The sequence below is a fragment of the Ahaetulla prasina genome, chromosome 11 (genome assembly GCF_028640845.1).
Source record: "Ahaetulla prasina isolate Xishuangbanna chromosome 11, ASM2864084v1, whole genome shotgun sequence".
NCBI classification, from domain to species: domain Eukaryota; kingdom Metazoa; phylum Chordata; class Lepidosauria; order Squamata; family Colubridae; genus Ahaetulla; species Ahaetulla prasina.
Window position 1 is genome coordinate 16,684,619 of NC_080549.1, and position 19,094 is coordinate 16,703,712.

Genomic DNA, 19,094 nt, shown 5'->3' on the forward strand with positions numbered 1-19,094 from the left:
TTATTATTATTATTATTATTATTATTATTATTATTATTATTATTATTATGTTTTCTCCAGAGTTTTGCTGGGTCACACTATATTAAAGAGCTGTTGTCACTAACCTGGTCTCCTGCCTCGTCAATACCCAAACTTAACAGTTACCCAGCTAAGTATTAACTGACATGGTGATAATTTTTGTATATCTCATTTTTTCTACGTGTTTCACTTTTCTTCTTTATACTGTAACTTTCATTCTAATAGCAAATCCTTCCTAAAAGTTATTGCATTACATTCTTGATTAAATTATCTTTCCATTGATATACAAATTTATGGTACTACTCCCCAAAAAAGTGGTGTTATTAGCTAGTTTTAGAAAATACACTTTTCCCAAAAGGTTTCCACAATTCTGGCCACTACTGTAAGAGCATACATAAATGGGCTTCTTAATGTATAGAAACAAACATGGAAACCCAGAATTCAGTTGAATGTTGATTATTGTTCTGTATACTACTACAGCATTTGAGTGGTGCTGTGGCCTACAGGTGGAGCTCTCGCCTCACAGTCAGGAGGCTGCGAGTTCGATCCTAGGTAGAGACAGAAATTTCTCTCTCTGGGCACAATGAGAATATATCTGCTGAAAAAAAACTCCGCACTGGTGACAGGAAGGGCATCTGGCCAGTAAACATTCAGCTCCATTCAGTTGCCCAGACTCCACCCCACAAGGGATTATGGGGTCATTAAAAGAAGATGATACTACTGCAGCATTTATTTATTTATTTTAAAACGTGTTTTTTTTCCTGATTTCAGCCAGAATAGTTGGGTTTTATATGTTTTGTTTTGTTTTTAAGGTTGTGCATCGGGATCTTAAACCAAGTAATATTTTGTATATGGATGATTCCAATAATGCTGATTCCATCAGGATTTGTGATTTCGGCTTTGCAAAGCAACTCCGCGGAGACAATGGGCTTCTCTTAACACCATGCTACACGGCTAATTTTGTGGCACCGGAGGTATGCATTTTCCTCTTTGATTTTACAAATCAACTTTTTAAATCTTCAGGAAAGTATTTGTATTTCACAAGTTTGGGGAGGCGTTGGGGGTAGATTGCTTTGCTCTGTTGTTCCTTGCAACATAATAATTGATTTATTGTCTCACATACAGTAGTGGTCAAAATTGTGGAAACCTTTTGGGGAAAGTGTATTTTTGATATTTGATGGCTAATAACACCATCATCATCATCATCATCATCATCATCATCATCATCATCATCATCATCATCATCATTATTATTATTATTATTATTATTATTATTATTATTAATTATTTTGAGTTTCAAAATAATCTTATTCTACTGCTGGAATGGCCTGGGAATAACCCAGACCTTAACCCAGTTGAAAATCTATGGAGCCGACTAAAGAAACTTGTTAGTCAGAAATGACCGACCAATAAAACCAAGTTAATAGAAGCAATCCTTCAATTTTGGTTTCACATTATAACAGCTGCAGAACTAAAAGACTTGGATCACTCCAGGGGAAGACGTTGTACGGCCATAATTCATGCTAAAGGTTACCCAGCTAAGTATTAACTGACATGGTGATAATTTTTGTATATCTCATTTTTTCTACGTGTTTCACTTTTCTTCTTTATACTGTAACTTTCATTCTAATAGCAAATCCTTCCTAAAAGTTATTGCATTACATTCTTGATTAAATTATCTTTCCATTGATATACAAATTTATGGTACTACTCCCCAAAAAAGTGGTGTTATTAGCTAGTTTTAGAAAATACACTTTTCCCAAAAGGTTTCCACAATTCTGGCCACTACTGTAAGAGCATACATAAATGGGCTTCGTAATGTATAGAAACAAACATGGAAACCCAGAATTCAGTTGAATGTTGATTATTGTTCTGTATACTACTACAGCATTTGAGTGGTGCTGTGGCCTACAGGTGGAGCTCTCGCCTCACAGTCAGGAGGCTGCGAGTTCGATCCTAGGTAGAGACAGAAATTTCTCTCTCTGGGCACAATGAGAATATATCTGCTGAAAAAAAACTCCGCACTGGCGACAGGAAGGGCATCTGGCCAGTAAACATTCAGCTCCATTCAGTTGCCCAGACTCCACCCCACAAGGGATTATGGGGTCATTAAAAGAAGATGATACTACTGCAGCATTTAGAAGGTAACTATTTTATTAAGCAGCACGGTAGTCTTTTGGGTGCAATTCAAGGTGTTAGTTACCACCTTTAAAGCGCTCCATGGCATAGGACCAGGTTACTTACGGGACCACCTGCTGCTACCGGCGACCTCCCATCGACCAGTGCGCTCCCATAGGGAGGGTCTCCTCAGTGTGCCGTTGGCCAGTCAATGTCGGCTGGCGACGCCCAGGGGGAGGGCCTTCTCTGTGGGGGCACCAACCCTGTGGAACGAGCTACCACCAAGTATCCGCCAACTCCCTGATCTTCGGACTTTCGAAGCGAGCTGAAAACAATTCTGTTCCATCGTGGAGGACTGGCCTAATGGGGTTAATAATGGGGTTTTATTGGTTTTAAGTCTTCAACCAACTTCAAATTTTCCTCTTAAACTGGTTTTAATTTTGTACTAATTGTTTTTACTTTGGCTGTAAACCACCCTGAGTCCTTTGGGAGAAGGGCGGTATAGAAATTTAAACAATAAATAAATAAATAAATTAGTTTAAATCAGTGTTTTCAACCTTGGCTTCCTCAAAATGCACGGACTTCAATTCCCAGAATTCCCCAGCCAGCATGCTGGTTGGGGAATTCTGGGAATTGAAGTCCACACATCTTAAAGTGGCCAAGGTTGAAAAACACTGATTTAAATTTACTTCTAAATCTGAATGTGATGAAGGCTCGTCTTTCTAAGAATAACATGGCGTTTTTGTTCGTCTTCTAGGTCCTCATGAGGCAAGGCTATGATGCTGCTTGTGATATTTGGAGCTTGGGTGTTCTTCTTTATACAATGCTGGCAGGGTGAGATGCGCCTTTCACATGTTGACATAGCTATGAGTTTGCAGGTGTTCAAAGCCATGAAATCTGTCCTAAATCAGCAAGTTCCATCTATGTTTCTGAACTACTTATGCAAAAGAAACTAACATCCTTTCTTAAAAATATTTTTAGGTACACACCTTTTGCCAACGGGCCCAATGATACCCCTGAAGAAATCTTGTTACGGATAGGTAGTGGAAATTTTTCTTTAAGTGGAGGCAATTGGGACACTGTGTCAGATGCTGCAAAGGTATCCACATATTTTTATTTTATTCTTTACTAGTTGATAACCCGGTGTTGCCCGGGTATTTAAGAACCAATCCCCCGTACCAGAGGGAGCCCCCTTGTGGAGTACTGTGAAGCCATTACCATGGCAACTCCGCTGTGTTGTACAGTAGAAGCCATTTTAAGGCACAACAGGCTGTATTTTAACAGAACTTGAATCCAAAATGCACACTATCACTGTCAAAAGTGCTGTGATTTGACACTATAGATATAATTCATTCCTTTTCATTTCAGCAGCCCAGGTGTTCCAGAGTTATGTTGGAACACACACACACCGAGGGGTGTTAGGGGTATCTTACCCCCACAGTATTTTTTCCCAGAGAGTAAGTCATCTGCGTACCAAGTTTGGTTGAAATTGCTCGAGGCATTCCAGAGTTATGCTGGAACACACACACACACACACACACACACACACACACACACACACACAGAGAGTCATTTATAGATATAGATATAGATAAGGTACAGGCAGCTGTGTAAATGCAATTGCAGGTGAACCGTTGGTTAAAATTTAATATACTTCAATGCCAGGTTCCAAAAATCAAGAAATACACTTTATGATTCTTCCAAAGAAGAATCATAAATTTATTGTTCTTTACCTATAGATAGAATCTTAGCCAAACTAATGCAAGCTATCAGCCACATCAAGCACGTAATAAAATTATTCAGTTTATTTTTTAAGAAGCCAGAATTTTCCCATACCTGAATCTCAGGCTGAACAAGTTTCGTTTGATTTATATTATGTAGATGTTCCAATATGTTATGTAAATTCTAACCAGATCTGTACAGTGTGTCATTTTCCCATACAACTTGATATAAGGGGCTTTCCCTGTTTCACCACTTCTAAAAACTGAAATCCAGGTTTGCTTCATGATTTTGTATGAGCAGTAGTGTGATTCAAACAGTTAGAAGCACGTGATTTATTGAGCTTTTTGACCCATCCCGAGGTGGGTTTCAGCAGGTTTTGACCAGTTCTGGAGAACCGGTAGTGAAAATTTTGAGTAGTTTGGAGAACCGGTAGTAATAATTCTGACTGGCCCCACCCACATCTATTCTCTGCCTCCCGAGTCCCAGCTGATCGGGAGGAAATGGGGATTTTGCAGTAACCTTCCCCTGGAGTGAGGTGGGAATGGAGATTTTACAGGATCCTTCTCCTGGAGTGGGGTGGGAATGGAGAGTATCCTTCCCCTGGAGTGGGGTGGGAATGGAGATTTTACAGTATCCTTCCCCTGGAGTGGGGTAGGAATGGAGATTTTACAGGATCCTTCCCCTGGATGGGATAGGAATGGAGATTTTACAGTATCCTTCCCCTGGAGTAAGGTGGGAATTGAGATTTTACAGAATCCTTCCCCTGGATGGGATGGGAATGGAGATTTTACAGTATCCTTCCCCTGGAGTGGGGTGGGAATGGAGATTTTACAGGATCCTTCCCCTGGAGTGAGGTGGGAATGGAGATTTTACAGGATCCTTCCCCTGGAGTGAGGTGGAAATGGAGATTTTACAGGATCCTTCCCCTGGAGTGAGGTGGGAATGGAGATTTTACAGGATCCTTCCCCTGGAGTGGGGTGGGAATGGAGATTTTACAGGATCCTTCCCCTGGAGTGAGGTGGGAATGGAGTTTTTACAGGATCCTTCCCCTGGAGTGGGGTGGGAATGGAGATTTTACAGTATCCTTCCCCTGGAGTGAGGTGGGAATGGAGATTTTACAGTATCCTTCCCCTGGAGTGAGGTGGGAATGGAGATTTTACAGGATCCTTCCCCTGGACTGGGGTGGGAATGGAGATTTTACAGGATCCTTCCCCTGGAGTGAGGTGGGAATGGAGTTTTTACAGTATCCTTCCCCTGGAGTGGGGTGGGAATGGAGATTTTACAGTATCCTTCCCCTGGAGTGAGGTGGGAATGGAGATTTTACAGCATCCTTCCCCTGGAGTGAGGTGGGAATGGAGATTTTACAGTATCCTTCCCCTGGATTATCTATTTTATTTATTTTATTTTTTCGCATTTATATACCGCCCTATCTCCCTAGGGACTCAGGGCGGTTCACAGGCAAATAAAAAGATACATATAAATACAGAATAAAATATCAATTAAAAAACTTATTCCACATAGCCAAATTAAAAAACAGTATATATAATAAAACCCATTAAAACCAAAATAAATTTAAAATCTAGTCCAGTCCTGCGTAGATGAATAGATGTGTTTTAAGCTCACAACGGAAGGTTCGGAGGTCCGGAAGTTGACGGAGTCCTGGGGGGAGTTCGTTCCAGAGGGTGGGAGCCCCCACAGAGAAGGCCCTTCCCCTGGGTGTCGCCAAACGGCACTGCCTGGCTGACAGCACCCTGAGGAGTCCCTCTCCATGAGAGCGCATGGGTCGGTGAGAGGTATTCGGTAGCAGCAGGCGGTCCCGTAAGTAACCCGGCCCTATGCCATGGAGCGCTTTAAAGATAGTTACCAAAACCTTGAAGCGCACCCGGAAGGCCACAGGTAGCCAGTGCAGTCTGCGCAGGAGAGGTGTCATATGGGAGCCATGAGGGGCTCCCTCTATCACCCGCGCAGCCGCATTCTGAACTAACTGAAGCCTCCGGGTGCCCCTCAAGGGGAGCCCCATGTAGAGAGCATTGCAGTAATCCAGACGAGACGTCACGAGGGCGTGAGTGACCGTGCATAGGGCATCCCGGTCTAGAAAGGGGCGCAACTGGCGAACCAGGCGAACTTGGTTAAAAGCTCTCCTGGAGACGGCCGTCAAATGATCTTCAAAGGACAGCCGTTCATCCAGGAGGATGCCCAAGTTGCGCACCCTCTCCATCGGGGCCAATGACTCGCCCCCAACAGTCAGTTGCGGACTCAGCTGACTGTACCGGGATGCCGGCATCCACAGCCACTCTGTCTTGGAGGGATTGAGCTTGAGCCTTTTTCTCCCCATCCAGACCCATACGGCCTCCAGACACCGGGACAGCACTTCGATAGCTTCGTTGGGGTGGCCCGGTGTGGAAAAGTACAGCTGAGTGTCATCAGCGTACAGCTGGTACCTCATACCGAAACCACTGATGATCTCATCCAACGGCTTCATATAGATGTTGAACAGAAGGGGCGAGAGAATCGACCCCTGCGGCACCCCACAAGTGAGGTGCCTCGGGGCCGACCTCTGCCCCCCTGTCAACACCGTCTGCGACCGATCGGAGAGATAGGAGGAGAACCACCGATAAACGGTGCCTCCCACTCCCAATCCCTCCAACCGGTGCAGCAGGATACCATGGTCGATGGTATCAAAAGCTGCTGAGAGGTCTAATAGGACCAGGGCAGAGGAACAACCCCTATCCCTGGCCCTCCAGAGATCATCCACCAACGCGACCAAAGCCGTCTCAGTGCTGTATCCGGGCTGGAAACCGGACTGGAACGGGTCTAGATAGACAGTTTCATCCAGGTGCCGGGGAAACTGACATGCCACCACACTCTCTACAACCTTCGCCGTGAAGCGAAGGTTGGAGACCGGACGATAATTACCTAAAACAGCCGGGTCCAGGGAAGGCTTCTTGAGGAGGGGCCTCACCACCGCCTCTTTCAAGGCGGCCGGAAAGACTCCCTCCAACAAAGAAGCATTCGTAATCATCTGGAGCCAGCCTCATGTCACCTCCTGAGTGGCCAGTACCAACCAGGAGGGACACGGGTCCAGTAAACACGTGGTGGCATTCAACCTGCCCAGCAACCTGTCCATGTCCTCGGGAGCCACAGGGTCAAACTCATCCCAAACAATGTCAACAAGACCGCCCTCAGACACCCCATCTGGATCCCCGCAATTTTGGTCCAGACCGTCCCGAAGCTGAACGATTTTATTGTATAGATAACCGTTAAACTCCTCAGCATGTCCCTGTAACGGGTCATCCCGCTCCCCCTGGTGAAGGAGGGAACGAGTCACCCGAAACAGGGCGGCCGGGCGGTTATCTGCCGACGCAATGAGGGACGAGACGTAGCAACGTCTCGCTTCCCTCAGTGCCACAAGGTAGGTCCTATTATAGGACCTAACTAGTGTCCGATCAGCCTCCGAACGACTGGACCTCCACGAACTCTCTAGGCGTCTTCTCCGGCGTTTCATCCCCCTCAGCTCCTCGGAAAACCAAGGAGCCGGTTGGGATCTATGCCGGGTCAGAGGCCGCAAAGGCATGACACGGTCTAAAGCCCCAGCCGCGGCCCATTCCCAGGCCGCGACTAGTTCCTCAGCCGTGTTGTGAGCCAGACCCTCAGGAAATGGCCCAAGCTCCGTCTGGAACCTCTCCGGGTCCATCAGGTGCCTGGAATGGAACCAACGAATTGGTTCCGTCTCCCTGTGGCGGTGAGTAGCGGTTAGAAAGTCTAGGCGAAGGAGAGAGTGATCTGACCATGACAAAGGTTCAGTGACTACATCCCTCAAGTCCAGATCCTTCAACCACTGACCAGAGATAAAAATCAAGTCCAGCGTGCCACCCCCAGTGTGAGTAGGGCCATCGACTACTTGGGTCAGGTCCAAGGCCGTCATGGAAGCCATGAACTCCCGAGCTGCTGTCGATGATGTGCCGGAAGATGGCAGATTGAAGTCCCCCATGACTATAAGTCTGGGGGTCTCCACTGCCACCCCAGCCAGCACCTCCAGGAGCTCGGGCAGGGCAGCTGTCACGTAGCAAGGAGCCAGGTACGCGACAAACAAGCCCATCTGACACCTATGACCCCACCTCACAAAGAGGGATTCACACCCGGCAATCTGAGGTACAGTGGTCTCCCTCGGCTCTAGACTCTCTCTAATAACCACCGCCACTCCCCCACCCCTACCCTGAGCCCTCGGCTGATGGAGTGCACGGAAACCCGGTGGGCACATTTCCACAAGGGGCACACCTTGTGGAATGGGGTGGGAATGGAGATTTTACAGCATCCTTCCCCTGGAGTGGGGTGGGAATGGAGATTTTACAGTATCTTTCCCCTGGAGTGGGGTGGGAATGGAAATTTTACAGTATCCTTCCCCTGGAGTGGCGTGGGAATGGAGATTTTGCAGTATCCTTCCCCTGCCATGCCTACCAAGCCACACCCACCAAGCCACGCCCACAGAACCGGTAGTAAAAAAAAAATTGAATCCCGCCACTGGATACATCCAATGAGAGAATACGCTATTCAGGGCGCCTATTAATTCTGCTTTGACCTTCCCATTCATTTTGTTTTAAAAGTCTGTAGCATGCAAGCTATATCACTTTCCATTTAAGGTGGCAAAAGTTACGATGAAGGCCTGTTGAGGATGAACTGTTTCCAGTTCAGAAACATCCCTTTTCAGAAAGTTTAACTGCTCCTTCTCAGTTAAGCTTCCTTGTCTTTTGGGTTCATCCATACCTCTATGCCACATCTTGGTTCCCTCTGAAATCAGGAAGGGACCCTGACATTCACTGATGAAGATATTCCTTGCTGCTACCATTAGAATCGAGTTGTCAAGATTCGGGTCAATGTCAGGGTTCCAAGTAACACTTGAAATTCCTCAAACTTCTATTTTATTAGAGAGGTCATATTGGCACATCTGGGAAAACCCGAACCTGAAAGCTTCCAGGTTTTCCCCACGCAAAAAAAAGTCCAAGTCCCGCCAAACACCCACATGTCCATCACATGGTCCAACCAAAGCATCATCCTAACTGGAGATGCTTCCCAATTCTTATCCTCCAGGTGCAGGGCGAGAGGTCCTTGACTCTCTGAGAAAGGAATGTTATTATGACTATATCACCCTTGCACCATACAATCCCCCCTTCCAGTTTCCCACAGTAGGAAATGTGGCAGGCCTGAAGCTCCAAGGCAAAAGTTGGCTTCCAGGCCTGACACCAGTAGCTTGAGGTGGAAAGATCACTGCTATGATCCTGATGGGAGCGACAATATCACAAAGGCCACGTTCAACTCTTTGTAACCTCCTCTTCTCTAAAGTTGTACTTACAACTCTTGTTATCTGTTTGATCCAGGATTTGCTATCTCATATGCTACATGTAGACCCACATCAAAGATACACCGCAGAGCAAGTTCTGAAGCATTCATGGATAGCCTGTAGAGATCAGCTGCCACATTATCAGTTAAATAGGCAAGACGCGCCACATCTAGTGAAGGTAAAGTTGGCAAAGCTCATCAAGGATACGGAGATCTGTATCTTAATGATGATTGAAGATGGCGGGTTGATTTGTCCTTTAATGTCATTATGTCGCAGGGGGCCATGGCTGCTACCTATTCTGCACTGAACAACAAGACATTCCAGCCTGTTTTGGAACCTGTTGCAGCTTCAAGCTTGGCTCAGCGGAGAAGCATGAAAAAGCTCACATCCACAGACTTATAGGTCAGCTGGAACATTTAGCCTACGTGGAACAGAGGAAAACAAAAACAAACCCAAGAAACAGCTCCTGTATTTGCCTGCCCTGTGAATTAAAAGGCATATACCAGTTCCTCCTACACTACTTGAATTCAGTTGAAGAAAGGAAGAAAAAGAAAATAATAATAATAATAATAATAATAAAAAAACTTCTACCAGTTTAGAGGATTTATTGCTGTTCGTAGGTTGGTTTCCGTAGCATCAGGGTATTTCGCAATTGTGGTGAGGAATTTCGGTACACATTTCATTTCAGAGATCGATCGCATTATGTTAATACTTTTAAATACTGTATAGTTTTCATCCAGTTTATAAAGATATGTATTAGTTGACCAGAGACGCTGCTCAAGTTGTAAATTTCATTTCAGAAGCAAAGGTCAGTGTTTTAATATTTTTGCTACCTTGGCCCTATTGTAAAGACAAAGAAAAGAAAACATTAAACATGATGTGCTCTGGTTTTGTAAATTGATCCCCTTAACTGGCGGACTCCATGCATTTGATTCATGGGTACGACAAGCCAAGAACCGTTGAAACGGATATCCTAGTGCAAAATGCATGACGGAAGCCCTTATCTTCTGTTGGTATCAGGCAATTATGTGTAAAAAACAATTAAAATCATGTACAGCTATAATAATCCATGCACCGAGATGATAGTGTGTAAAGCCTTCATTAGAAGCTGTAGATTTGGTCAACTTAGCCGTGTCTTTCTTAAGGCTTTTGAAGAGTGGTGGTTGTTAGGATAATAAATAATCTGTTGTACTTAAACATTATGTATGACTTCACCATCATTGGACCTTTTCAAGAAGGGGTAAGTAGATCTCTGCTTGATATACTTTAGATCGGGGTGTTCAACCTTGGCAACTTTGAGGCCTGTGGACTTCAACTCCCAAAGTTCTCCAGCCAGCCTTGGGAATTCTGGGAGTTGAAGGCCACAAGTCTTAAAGCTGCCAAGGTTGAGCATCCCTGCCTACATACCTAATCAGGTGTGTAGAGCTTTATACCCCACTTGTAGACTTCAACTCTCAGAATTCTCATGGCTGGCTTTAGAATTCTGGGACTTGGAGTCCACAGATCTTAAAGTTGCCAAGGTTGGGTGCCCCTGCTTAGATACAGAATATTCTTAGATACAGAATAAGGTGTGTAGAGCTTATGACCTATATCTAAAAGGCTACAAGTTGATATCAACTCCTCCAGTATTGGCTTAGATTTGTTTCATCTGTGAACGTTGGTGTGTCACACAGTCTGTGCCCATTTCATTTAACCGTAGGAAGACTGACATTGTATTTGCACCGACATTCTGGATTGAACCCTGTCACTTGATTGGTATTGATACAAGACAGATTAAGCTACCTTGATTGGTATCGACAGAAGACAAACTAAGCTACCTTGCTAATTAAGCTAGCCCACTCTTGCTGTCTTCAATTGTTCTTTCCTTCATGGTCTTCGGTTCTCATTGTGCCTGAATTTTCTCATCCCGGGACAGCATTTTACTCATCCTAAATTGTAAGATAGTGATGTTTTTTAATCAAACACCATATTTCACAGCAAATTTTATTTATTTACACATTGAAAAGTTCTCTGAATTCTTTGTTTTCTCTGATATTTGATAAAACAGTTTGGAAGATAAATGTTTATATTAATGTTTTTCTCTCCCCCCCCTCCCTTTCTTTTCCTTTTAATATCGACTTTGTATCCTCTGGAAAAATGCAAGCTTTGAAACCTTCCTTGGTCTTTTTTGATCAAGCTTTAGAATGTCTCAGTGTAGGGAAATTTCTCATAAATCCATAAATTCAATGGGAAGAATAAAACCAATGAGGATTAGAAGGATTACTCGGAAAAAAATATATATGAAATTGGTCAGGCTAGCCTGTATTGGATCTAGATTAGTTTCAAACTGGCGTGTTTTCTTAGCAAATGCCTCTTAGAAGACTCAGTCTCCACCCCACCCACCCAAAGATAGATATTCCGATATGGATTATTGAGATATTTTATTGTAAAATGAGATTAATGCAATTGATCAGTACCCTAACAATACAGAACCAGCTTTTTGGATGACCTTCCTTGAATGACCATTAATGAACTAGAGAGCTCATTTACAAGAGATCGAGAGAGTTCTGACTATCATGCTGAATAATATTTTATTCTTTTGTTTGATGACTTCATTTGGGAATCAAATAAAACCGCTAAGACTAAAATCTGAAAATAGAATGCATTTGTTAAAATTCATTAAACATTTTCACAGAGCTATAGGAAACTGGAAATGCCGGTCATAAATTACATGAGGAAAAAGACTACTTTTTGCCAAAATAAATATATGGATTTGTTTTGTTTAAACAAATCCTTCCTTTAAGGACTGAATATATATATTTACATTTCTTTTTATACCTACAGAAAACCAGACTTATCTCAAATCGAATAAATGTACTTCTACACCAATATTGTCTACTCTGACTGGCAAGAAATCAACAAATCTCAGGAACTTTTTCAACAGCCAAATCATGTTTTGGGTATTTTATGAGCGTATTTGAGGCCTAGTGACTTTTCTGAAGGGTGGGTTGCAATAATTATAATTTCCTGGATAGTCGGTGATACGTTTATAAGCTTCTGGAGACAACCGTATCCAAGAGTCCAGTCAGTTTTCTTGCAGATAAACACAGTAGAAAGTCCTAGAAGACTCTGGATATCTGGTCACTAAGAGCGGTTCTTTCTTTAACCTGCTAAGTGAAAGCAGTTTTGAAGAAAGGGAAGACATCTGCTTGGCTAGGTGGCTCAGTAGCTAAGACGCTGAGCTTGTCGATCAGAAAAGTCAACAGTTCCGCGGTTCAAATCCCTAGTGTAGGTCTCCTGTATGAGCAGGGGGGTTGGACTAGATGACCTCCAAGGTCCCTTCCAACTCGTGTTACTGTTCCCCTCCCTCAGGATGCCCGGAAATGACTGCCAATGACTTTGACGTGGATGGAACAAACCAAAAGGGGAAAAACGTATTAATCGTTTCTCTTTATAGCACTTGCTGGAGGACGTTTTCAAAAGCAGATCTTCACAGGTATCTTGAAGTTATCCAAGAAATAAAGAGACCCTCCTTATAGAGCAGGGGTCTTCAACCTTGGCAACTTTAAGACTTGTGGACTTCAACTCCCAGGTTTGCTGGCTGAGGAATTCTGGGAGTTGAAGTCCACAAGTCCTTCAACCTTGGCAACTTTAAAAGGTTGAAGACCCCTGTTATAGAGGCTTCTGTTTTTTAAAAAAAAGGTTCCTAAAGTTAATTATTTACCACAGGGATTGCTCTCACCTTGTAGGAACAATCCAATGTAATTCCTTTAAATACTGTTTAAATCACTATAAGGCCTTGGTAAGGCCACACTTGGAATACTGCATCCAGTTTTGGTCGCCATGATGTAAAAAAGATGCAGAGACTCTAGAAAGAGTACAGAGAAGAGCAACAAAGATGATTAGGGGACTGAAGGCTAAAACATATGAAGAACGGTTGCAGAAACTGGGTATGTCTAGTTTAATGAAAAGAAGGACTAAGGGAGACATGATAGTAGTGTTCCAATATCTCAGGGGCTGCCACAAAGAAGAGGGAGTCAAGCTATTCTCCAAAGCACCTGAAGGCAGGACAAGAAGCAATGGGTGGAAACTAATCAAGGAGAGAAGCAACCTAGAACTAAGGAGAAATTTCCTGACAGTTAGAACAATTCATCAGTGGAACAACTTGCCTCCAGAAGTTATGAATGCTCCAAAACTGGAAATTTTTAAGAAGAGGTTGGATAACCATTTGTCTGAAGCGGTATAGGGTTTCCTGCCTAAGCAGGGGGTTGGACTAGAAGACCTCCAAGGTCCCTTCCAACTCTGTTATTCTATTCTGTTCTAAATTTATTTATACAAATCCCTTCGTTGGAACGTGATAGATGTACTTTTACAGAAATGTACAAGGTCTGTTCTAGGCTGTAAGTTCCTGTTCTGGTTTGGATACTAATGGAAACAACCTCAACTAGAGGTTTGGTCAGCTATGGTTTTCTAGAAAAATCACTTCTACCCTGTTGAAATGAACAGCAGTGGTTAAGAAGCCTTGGGATCACACTTTTGGTATTATGAGAGTTTAGAAATTACAGTATAATGGGGGAATATTGGGTTAAAGCTGAGTTTGTCAGCTGGAAAACTTACAGTAGTGGCCAAAATTGTGGAAACCTTTTGTGGAAACTGTATTTTTGAAGTTTGATGGCTAATAACACCAATTTTTTTGGGGGGGGGGTGAGTTTCAAGATAACCCTATTCCACTGCTTGAAAGGCCTGGGAATAGCTCAGACCTTAACCCAATTGAAAATCTATGGAGCCAACTAAAGAAACTTGTTAGTCAGAAGCGACCCAGCAATAAAACCCAGTTAATAGAAGCCATAGTTCAATCAATATTGGTTTCACATTATAACAGCTGCAGAACTTGGTTCACTCCATGGGAAGGCGGCGTAAGGCCGTAATTCATGCTAAAGGTTACCCAACTAAGTATTAACTGACATGGTGATAATTTTTGTATATCTCGTTTTTTCTTTGTGTTTCACTTTTCTTCTTTCTACTGTAACTGATATTCTAATAGCAAATCCTTCCTAAAAGTTATTGCATTACATGCTTGATTAAATTATCTTTCCATTGATATACAAATTTATGGTACTTCCCAAAAAAAGTGGTGCAATTAGCTAGTTTTAGAAAATACACTTTTCACAAAAGGTTTCCACAATTTTGGCCACTACTGTACAGTCCTGGTTCAAGACCCAGGACTGTTCAAGGTGGTGAGCTCTATAACCATCATTTGAAACTGCTTTCAGACTAGGGTTTTCTCCATCTTATGCCTTGTTAGGATGTAATGGAAAGCTAGGATCAGGAGGTTTTCAACTGTTGCATGGCAAGGAGAAAAGGAATAGCGTGTGCTAGACCATGTTTTCACATGGCTTTGCGTGTTGAAATATGTTGCCTCTGAACCTGGCTGCTAACTGGCTTATCAAACTGTTCCGACCAACAGAACAGCTCATGCCTACCTAGCAGTTCGAAAGCATGTAAATGCAAGTAGATAAATAAGTACCACTCCAGTGGGAAGGTAACAACATTCCATGCCCCTCGGCATAAAGTCATGCTGGCCACATGACCATGGACAATGCTGGCTCCCTTGACCAAGAAATAAGAGATGAGCACCACTTACTAGAGTCAAAAACAACTGAACAAGGGAAATCTTTACCTAGAAGTTATAATAAAACTAGCTAGTAATTTATGTTAGCTGACATTTAGGGTTTAAAAAAAAAGAGAGAGAGAGGGTAGTTGAAACAGCTGGTGTATAAAAAAAAACTCAATTTAGATGAGACGTTATCTTATTTGGTTCCAGTGGGACATCTTAAGTCAATTCCAGTTTTAAGTTCTAAATAGGCAGCCCCTTCATGGGAATTTTCTGGATGGAAATCTTGATATTATGGTCAGAGACTGTTTGTGGGGGGCGGGGGGCAGAATGGTTTATATGCACCTTTTCAGTTTCCCAACTGCTATTTCTTTTTGCACTGAATAAATGGATTTGAATTTCAGTTTGAAAAGGTTGTAATGACCTTTGAATTCACCATGGTGTGTACCATCCCTTCCTCTTCCTTTCTATCGCTTCACATGAAAAGTAGCTGAACCAGCCAGAATTCATCATTAGAACCGAAGCTGAATAGATAACAAATTGGAGTAATCGGCGTCTATAACCAAGATTTGAAATTGCTTCACAGACTGGGGTTTTGTCCATCTTATGCCTTCTTAGGATGTAACGGAAAGCTACGATCAGGAAGTTTTCAACTTGTTGCATGGCAAGGAGGAATGGAATAGCATGGGCTTAGACCCCAAGTTTTCCCATGGCTTTGCGTGTTGAAATATGTTCCATCTGAACTGGGCTGCTAACTGGCTTATCAAACTGATCTTCAGCTGCAGAGCCATAGAAGCACTACAGGATCACCAATTATCCAAGTTTTATTTACATGATATTTGGGCGCAGTACTTTCCTAAAGGTTTAAAATCGCACAAAAAGTTTTCAGTACTGTTGTCAGTATTGTAACCCTCATGTCTCAGACAGACTGTGGATTTGTACCATATTGTATTTATTCCATTCAGAATTTCCTTTTTCTCCCCTTAATTTTTTTTATTTCAGCCTCTGTATATATTGACATTAAAGTTTGCCTTGTACTACATGTTTTACAGGTGTATCCAGTATTGTATTGAAAAAAAAACCCAACCTTGTTTACATCCTGCTGCTACAATTTGTGTAGTGTGTTCTTTCTCTTCCCTCTGTCTCTTTCTCTTTTTCTTTCTGTTTCTCCCCTTCCTTCTAATAATAATAATAATAATAATAATAATAATAATAATAATAATAATAATAATAATAATAATAATAATAATAATAATAATAATAATTTAATTTGTATACCGCCCTTCTCCCGGAGGACTCAGGGCGGTGAACAGGCAGATAAAATAAAAATGATACATTTCAATAAAAACAATATTTAAAAAACTTATTCCAATAGCCTAAATTTAAAATACAATACGAAATATAAAATAAACCCCAATAAAATCCATATTTAAAACCCTATTAAGCCAGTCCTGCTCGAAAGAATAGATATGTTTTAAGCTCGTGAAAGGTCCGGAGGTCTGGAAGTTGTCAAGTCCTGGGGAAGCTCATTCCAGAGGGTAGGTGCCCCACAGAGAAGGCTCTCCCCTGGGGTCGCCAGCCTGCACTGTCTGGCTGGCGGCACCCTGAGGAGGCCCTCTCTATGAGCGTGCCGGTCGGTGGGAGGCATGTGGTAACAGAAGGCGGTCCCGAAGATATCCCGGTCCTATGCCATGGAGCGCTTTAAAGGTGGTAACCAACACCTTGAAGTGCACTCGGAAAACCACAGGTAGCCAGTGCAGCCTGCGCAGGATCGGTGTTATATGGGAGCTACGAGTGGCTCCCTCTATCACCCGCGCGGCTGCATTCTGAACTAACTGAAGTCTCCGGGTGCACCTCAAGGGGAGCCCCATGTAGAGAGCGTTACAGTAGTCCAGGCGAGAAGTGACGAGGGCATGAGTGACCGTGCATAAGGCATCCCGGTCTAGAAAGGGGCGCAACTGGCGGACCAGGCGAACCTGGTAAAAAGCTCTCCTGGAGACGGTCGCCAAATGATCTTCAAAGGACAACCGTCCATCCAGGAGAACCCCCAAATTGCGCACCCTCTCCATTGGGGCCAATGATTCGCCCCCAACAGTCAGCCGCGGTTGCAGCTGACTGTACCGGGATGCCGGCATCCACAGCCACTCAGTCTTGGAGGGGGTGGGCTTGGGCCTGTTTCTCCCCATCCAGACCCGTACGGCCTCCACACACCGAGACAACACTTCAACAGCTACATTGGGGTGGTCAGGGGTGGAAATGTACAGCTGGGTGTCATCCGCGTACAGTTGATAACTCACCCCAAAACCACTGATGACCTCGCCCAGCGGCTTCATGTAGATGTTGAACAGGAGAGGCGAGAGAACCGACCCCTGTGGCACCCCACAAAGGAGGCGCCTCGAGGTCGACCTCTGACCCCCTGCCAACACCGTGTTATTATTATTATTATTTCTCTTTCCCTTCCTTCCTTTTCTCTTTCCCTTCCTTCCTTCTTTTTATTCTCCTTCCTTCCTTCCTTCCTTCCTTCCTTCCTTCCTTCCTTCCTTCCTTCCTTCCTTCCTTCCTTCCTTCCTTCCCCAAAGACAACATAAGTATGTGGAACAGGATGTGTGGAGTAAGAAAGTTTGTGAGGTATGCCTTTAAATAGAAAGATCCATGTCTACTAGAATAAAAACAAACAAAAAATGAATCCATAAAAGTTTCAACTTGACAACGTTTTGAATGTATTTGGTACCTAAAGCAAAGTGTTTTTCCCCCCCTCCTTTCTAATAATTTATTTTTATTTATAAGCTGCTTCTTAAGGAATCATTCTTATCATCTCACAATAATCAACACAAAAATAAGATATAATAAAACTAAACTCAATAAAGCAGTACAGTACCATAGAGGGCCATTATAAAACCTAAGTTCTAAATCAGTGGTTCTCAACCTTTATAGTGCTGCGACCCCTTTAATACAATTCCCCACGATGTGGCGACCCCAACCGTAAAATTATTTTCATTTTGAATTTATCGCGCCTGAAGCGGTATTGGCTAGCGATCTGAACTGCTTGCGATTGCCTTGAGGACGGAGGCATTAAAGCGGAGACTCCTCCCCTATTAAGTTTATCGCGCCTGAAGCCAGATTAGGTTAGCGATTGGGAGTGATTGCAGTTGGCTTGAGAGGGAGACATCAGAGCAAAGATTTCTCTCTTTTTTAATTCATCGTGCCTGAAGCCGAATTCGGCTAGCGATTTGAAGAGCCTGCAGCTGGCTTGTGGAGTCAACCATTGGAGCGCGATTCTTCGACTCGCAAGTATACTTCCCATATTTCCGATGGTCTTAGGCGACCCCTGGCAAATCGTCATTCGACCCCCAACGGGGTCGCAACCCACAGGTTGAGAACCGCTGTTCTAAAGCAATGGGAAAATGACATCTTAAAACAAGGCTAAGCTGGTTTTGTTAATTTAGAAACTGGTAGATAAAAACAGTTGATGTGTTTTCAGAATCAGTTTTTTTTTTGGTTTTTTTTAAAAAAGTAGTATAGGAGATATATAGGTAGTCCGCGATGTACGACCGCAATTGAGGCAAAAATTTATGTTGCTAAGCAAGACATTTGTTAAATGAGTTTTGTCCCATTTTATGACTTCTCTTGCCACATTTGTTAAGCGAATCACTGCCGTTGTTAAATCAGTAACACTGTTGTTCAATTAATCTGGCTTTCCCATTGACTTTGCTTGTCAGAAAGTCACAAAAGAGGATCACGCGACCCCGGGACATTGCAACCGTCATAAATGTGGGTCAGTTGTCAAGCATGCAAACGTAAATCATGTAGCTGGCTCTTCGGCTTTGAAACGGAGATGAGCACCGCCCCCTGGAGTCAGGAACGACTAGCACATATGTGCGAGGTGAACCTTTACCAAGGTGAAGTACATGTGAATAGCATTAGGTCACAACTGCATCAGAACATTCTAGTAGAAGATGTTCCATCACTGATGTCATCTCTACTTCTGTTGTGTCTGCGCCCCCCGAGCCAGGCCTCCTGCCAGAAAGTGACTTGGACAGTGAGGGGGAAGGGCCATCAGGACTTACCTTGGGAGCACCGGCTTCCCCGGCTCAGCTCCAGAGCCAGAGGCAGGCCAGGTGGAAGAGATAACGAGGCCTCCGTCCCCTGACTCTTCCCCCCCCAGGCCACACCTCCAGACCCAGCTGATGGCAATCAGGCCTGGCTGGACCCTAGGTTTTGTAGGTAGGAGAGGAGGGAACAACAGAAGCAGGGGTGGGGCAGGCCTAGGAAGTGCTGAGTCATGGAGCCACACCCCACAGGATA

At 43.6% G+C, this 19,094-nt stretch overlaps 1 protein-coding gene across 1 annotated transcript in view; it reads left to right on the forward strand.

Annotated features, from left to right (window-relative positions):
• The window catches only part of RPS6KA6 (ribosomal protein S6 kinase A6), a 99,045-nt gene extending 86,299 nt beyond the window's left edge, over positions 1-12,746 (forward strand). The window contains exons 19-22 of the mRNA XM_058196875.1: positions 2,894-2,970; positions 3,118-3,235; positions 9,234-9,374; positions 9,473-12,746. Of these exons, the coding sequence (XP_058052858.1) occupies positions 2,894-2,970; positions 3,118-3,235; positions 9,234-9,374; positions 9,473-9,598 (462 nt within the window). The 3' untranslated portion in view covers positions 9,599-12,746. The remainder of the gene's footprint in view (positions 1-2,893; positions 2,971-3,117; positions 3,236-9,233; positions 9,375-9,472) is intronic.
• The last annotated feature ends 6,348 nt before the right edge of the window (positions 12,747-19,094 follow it).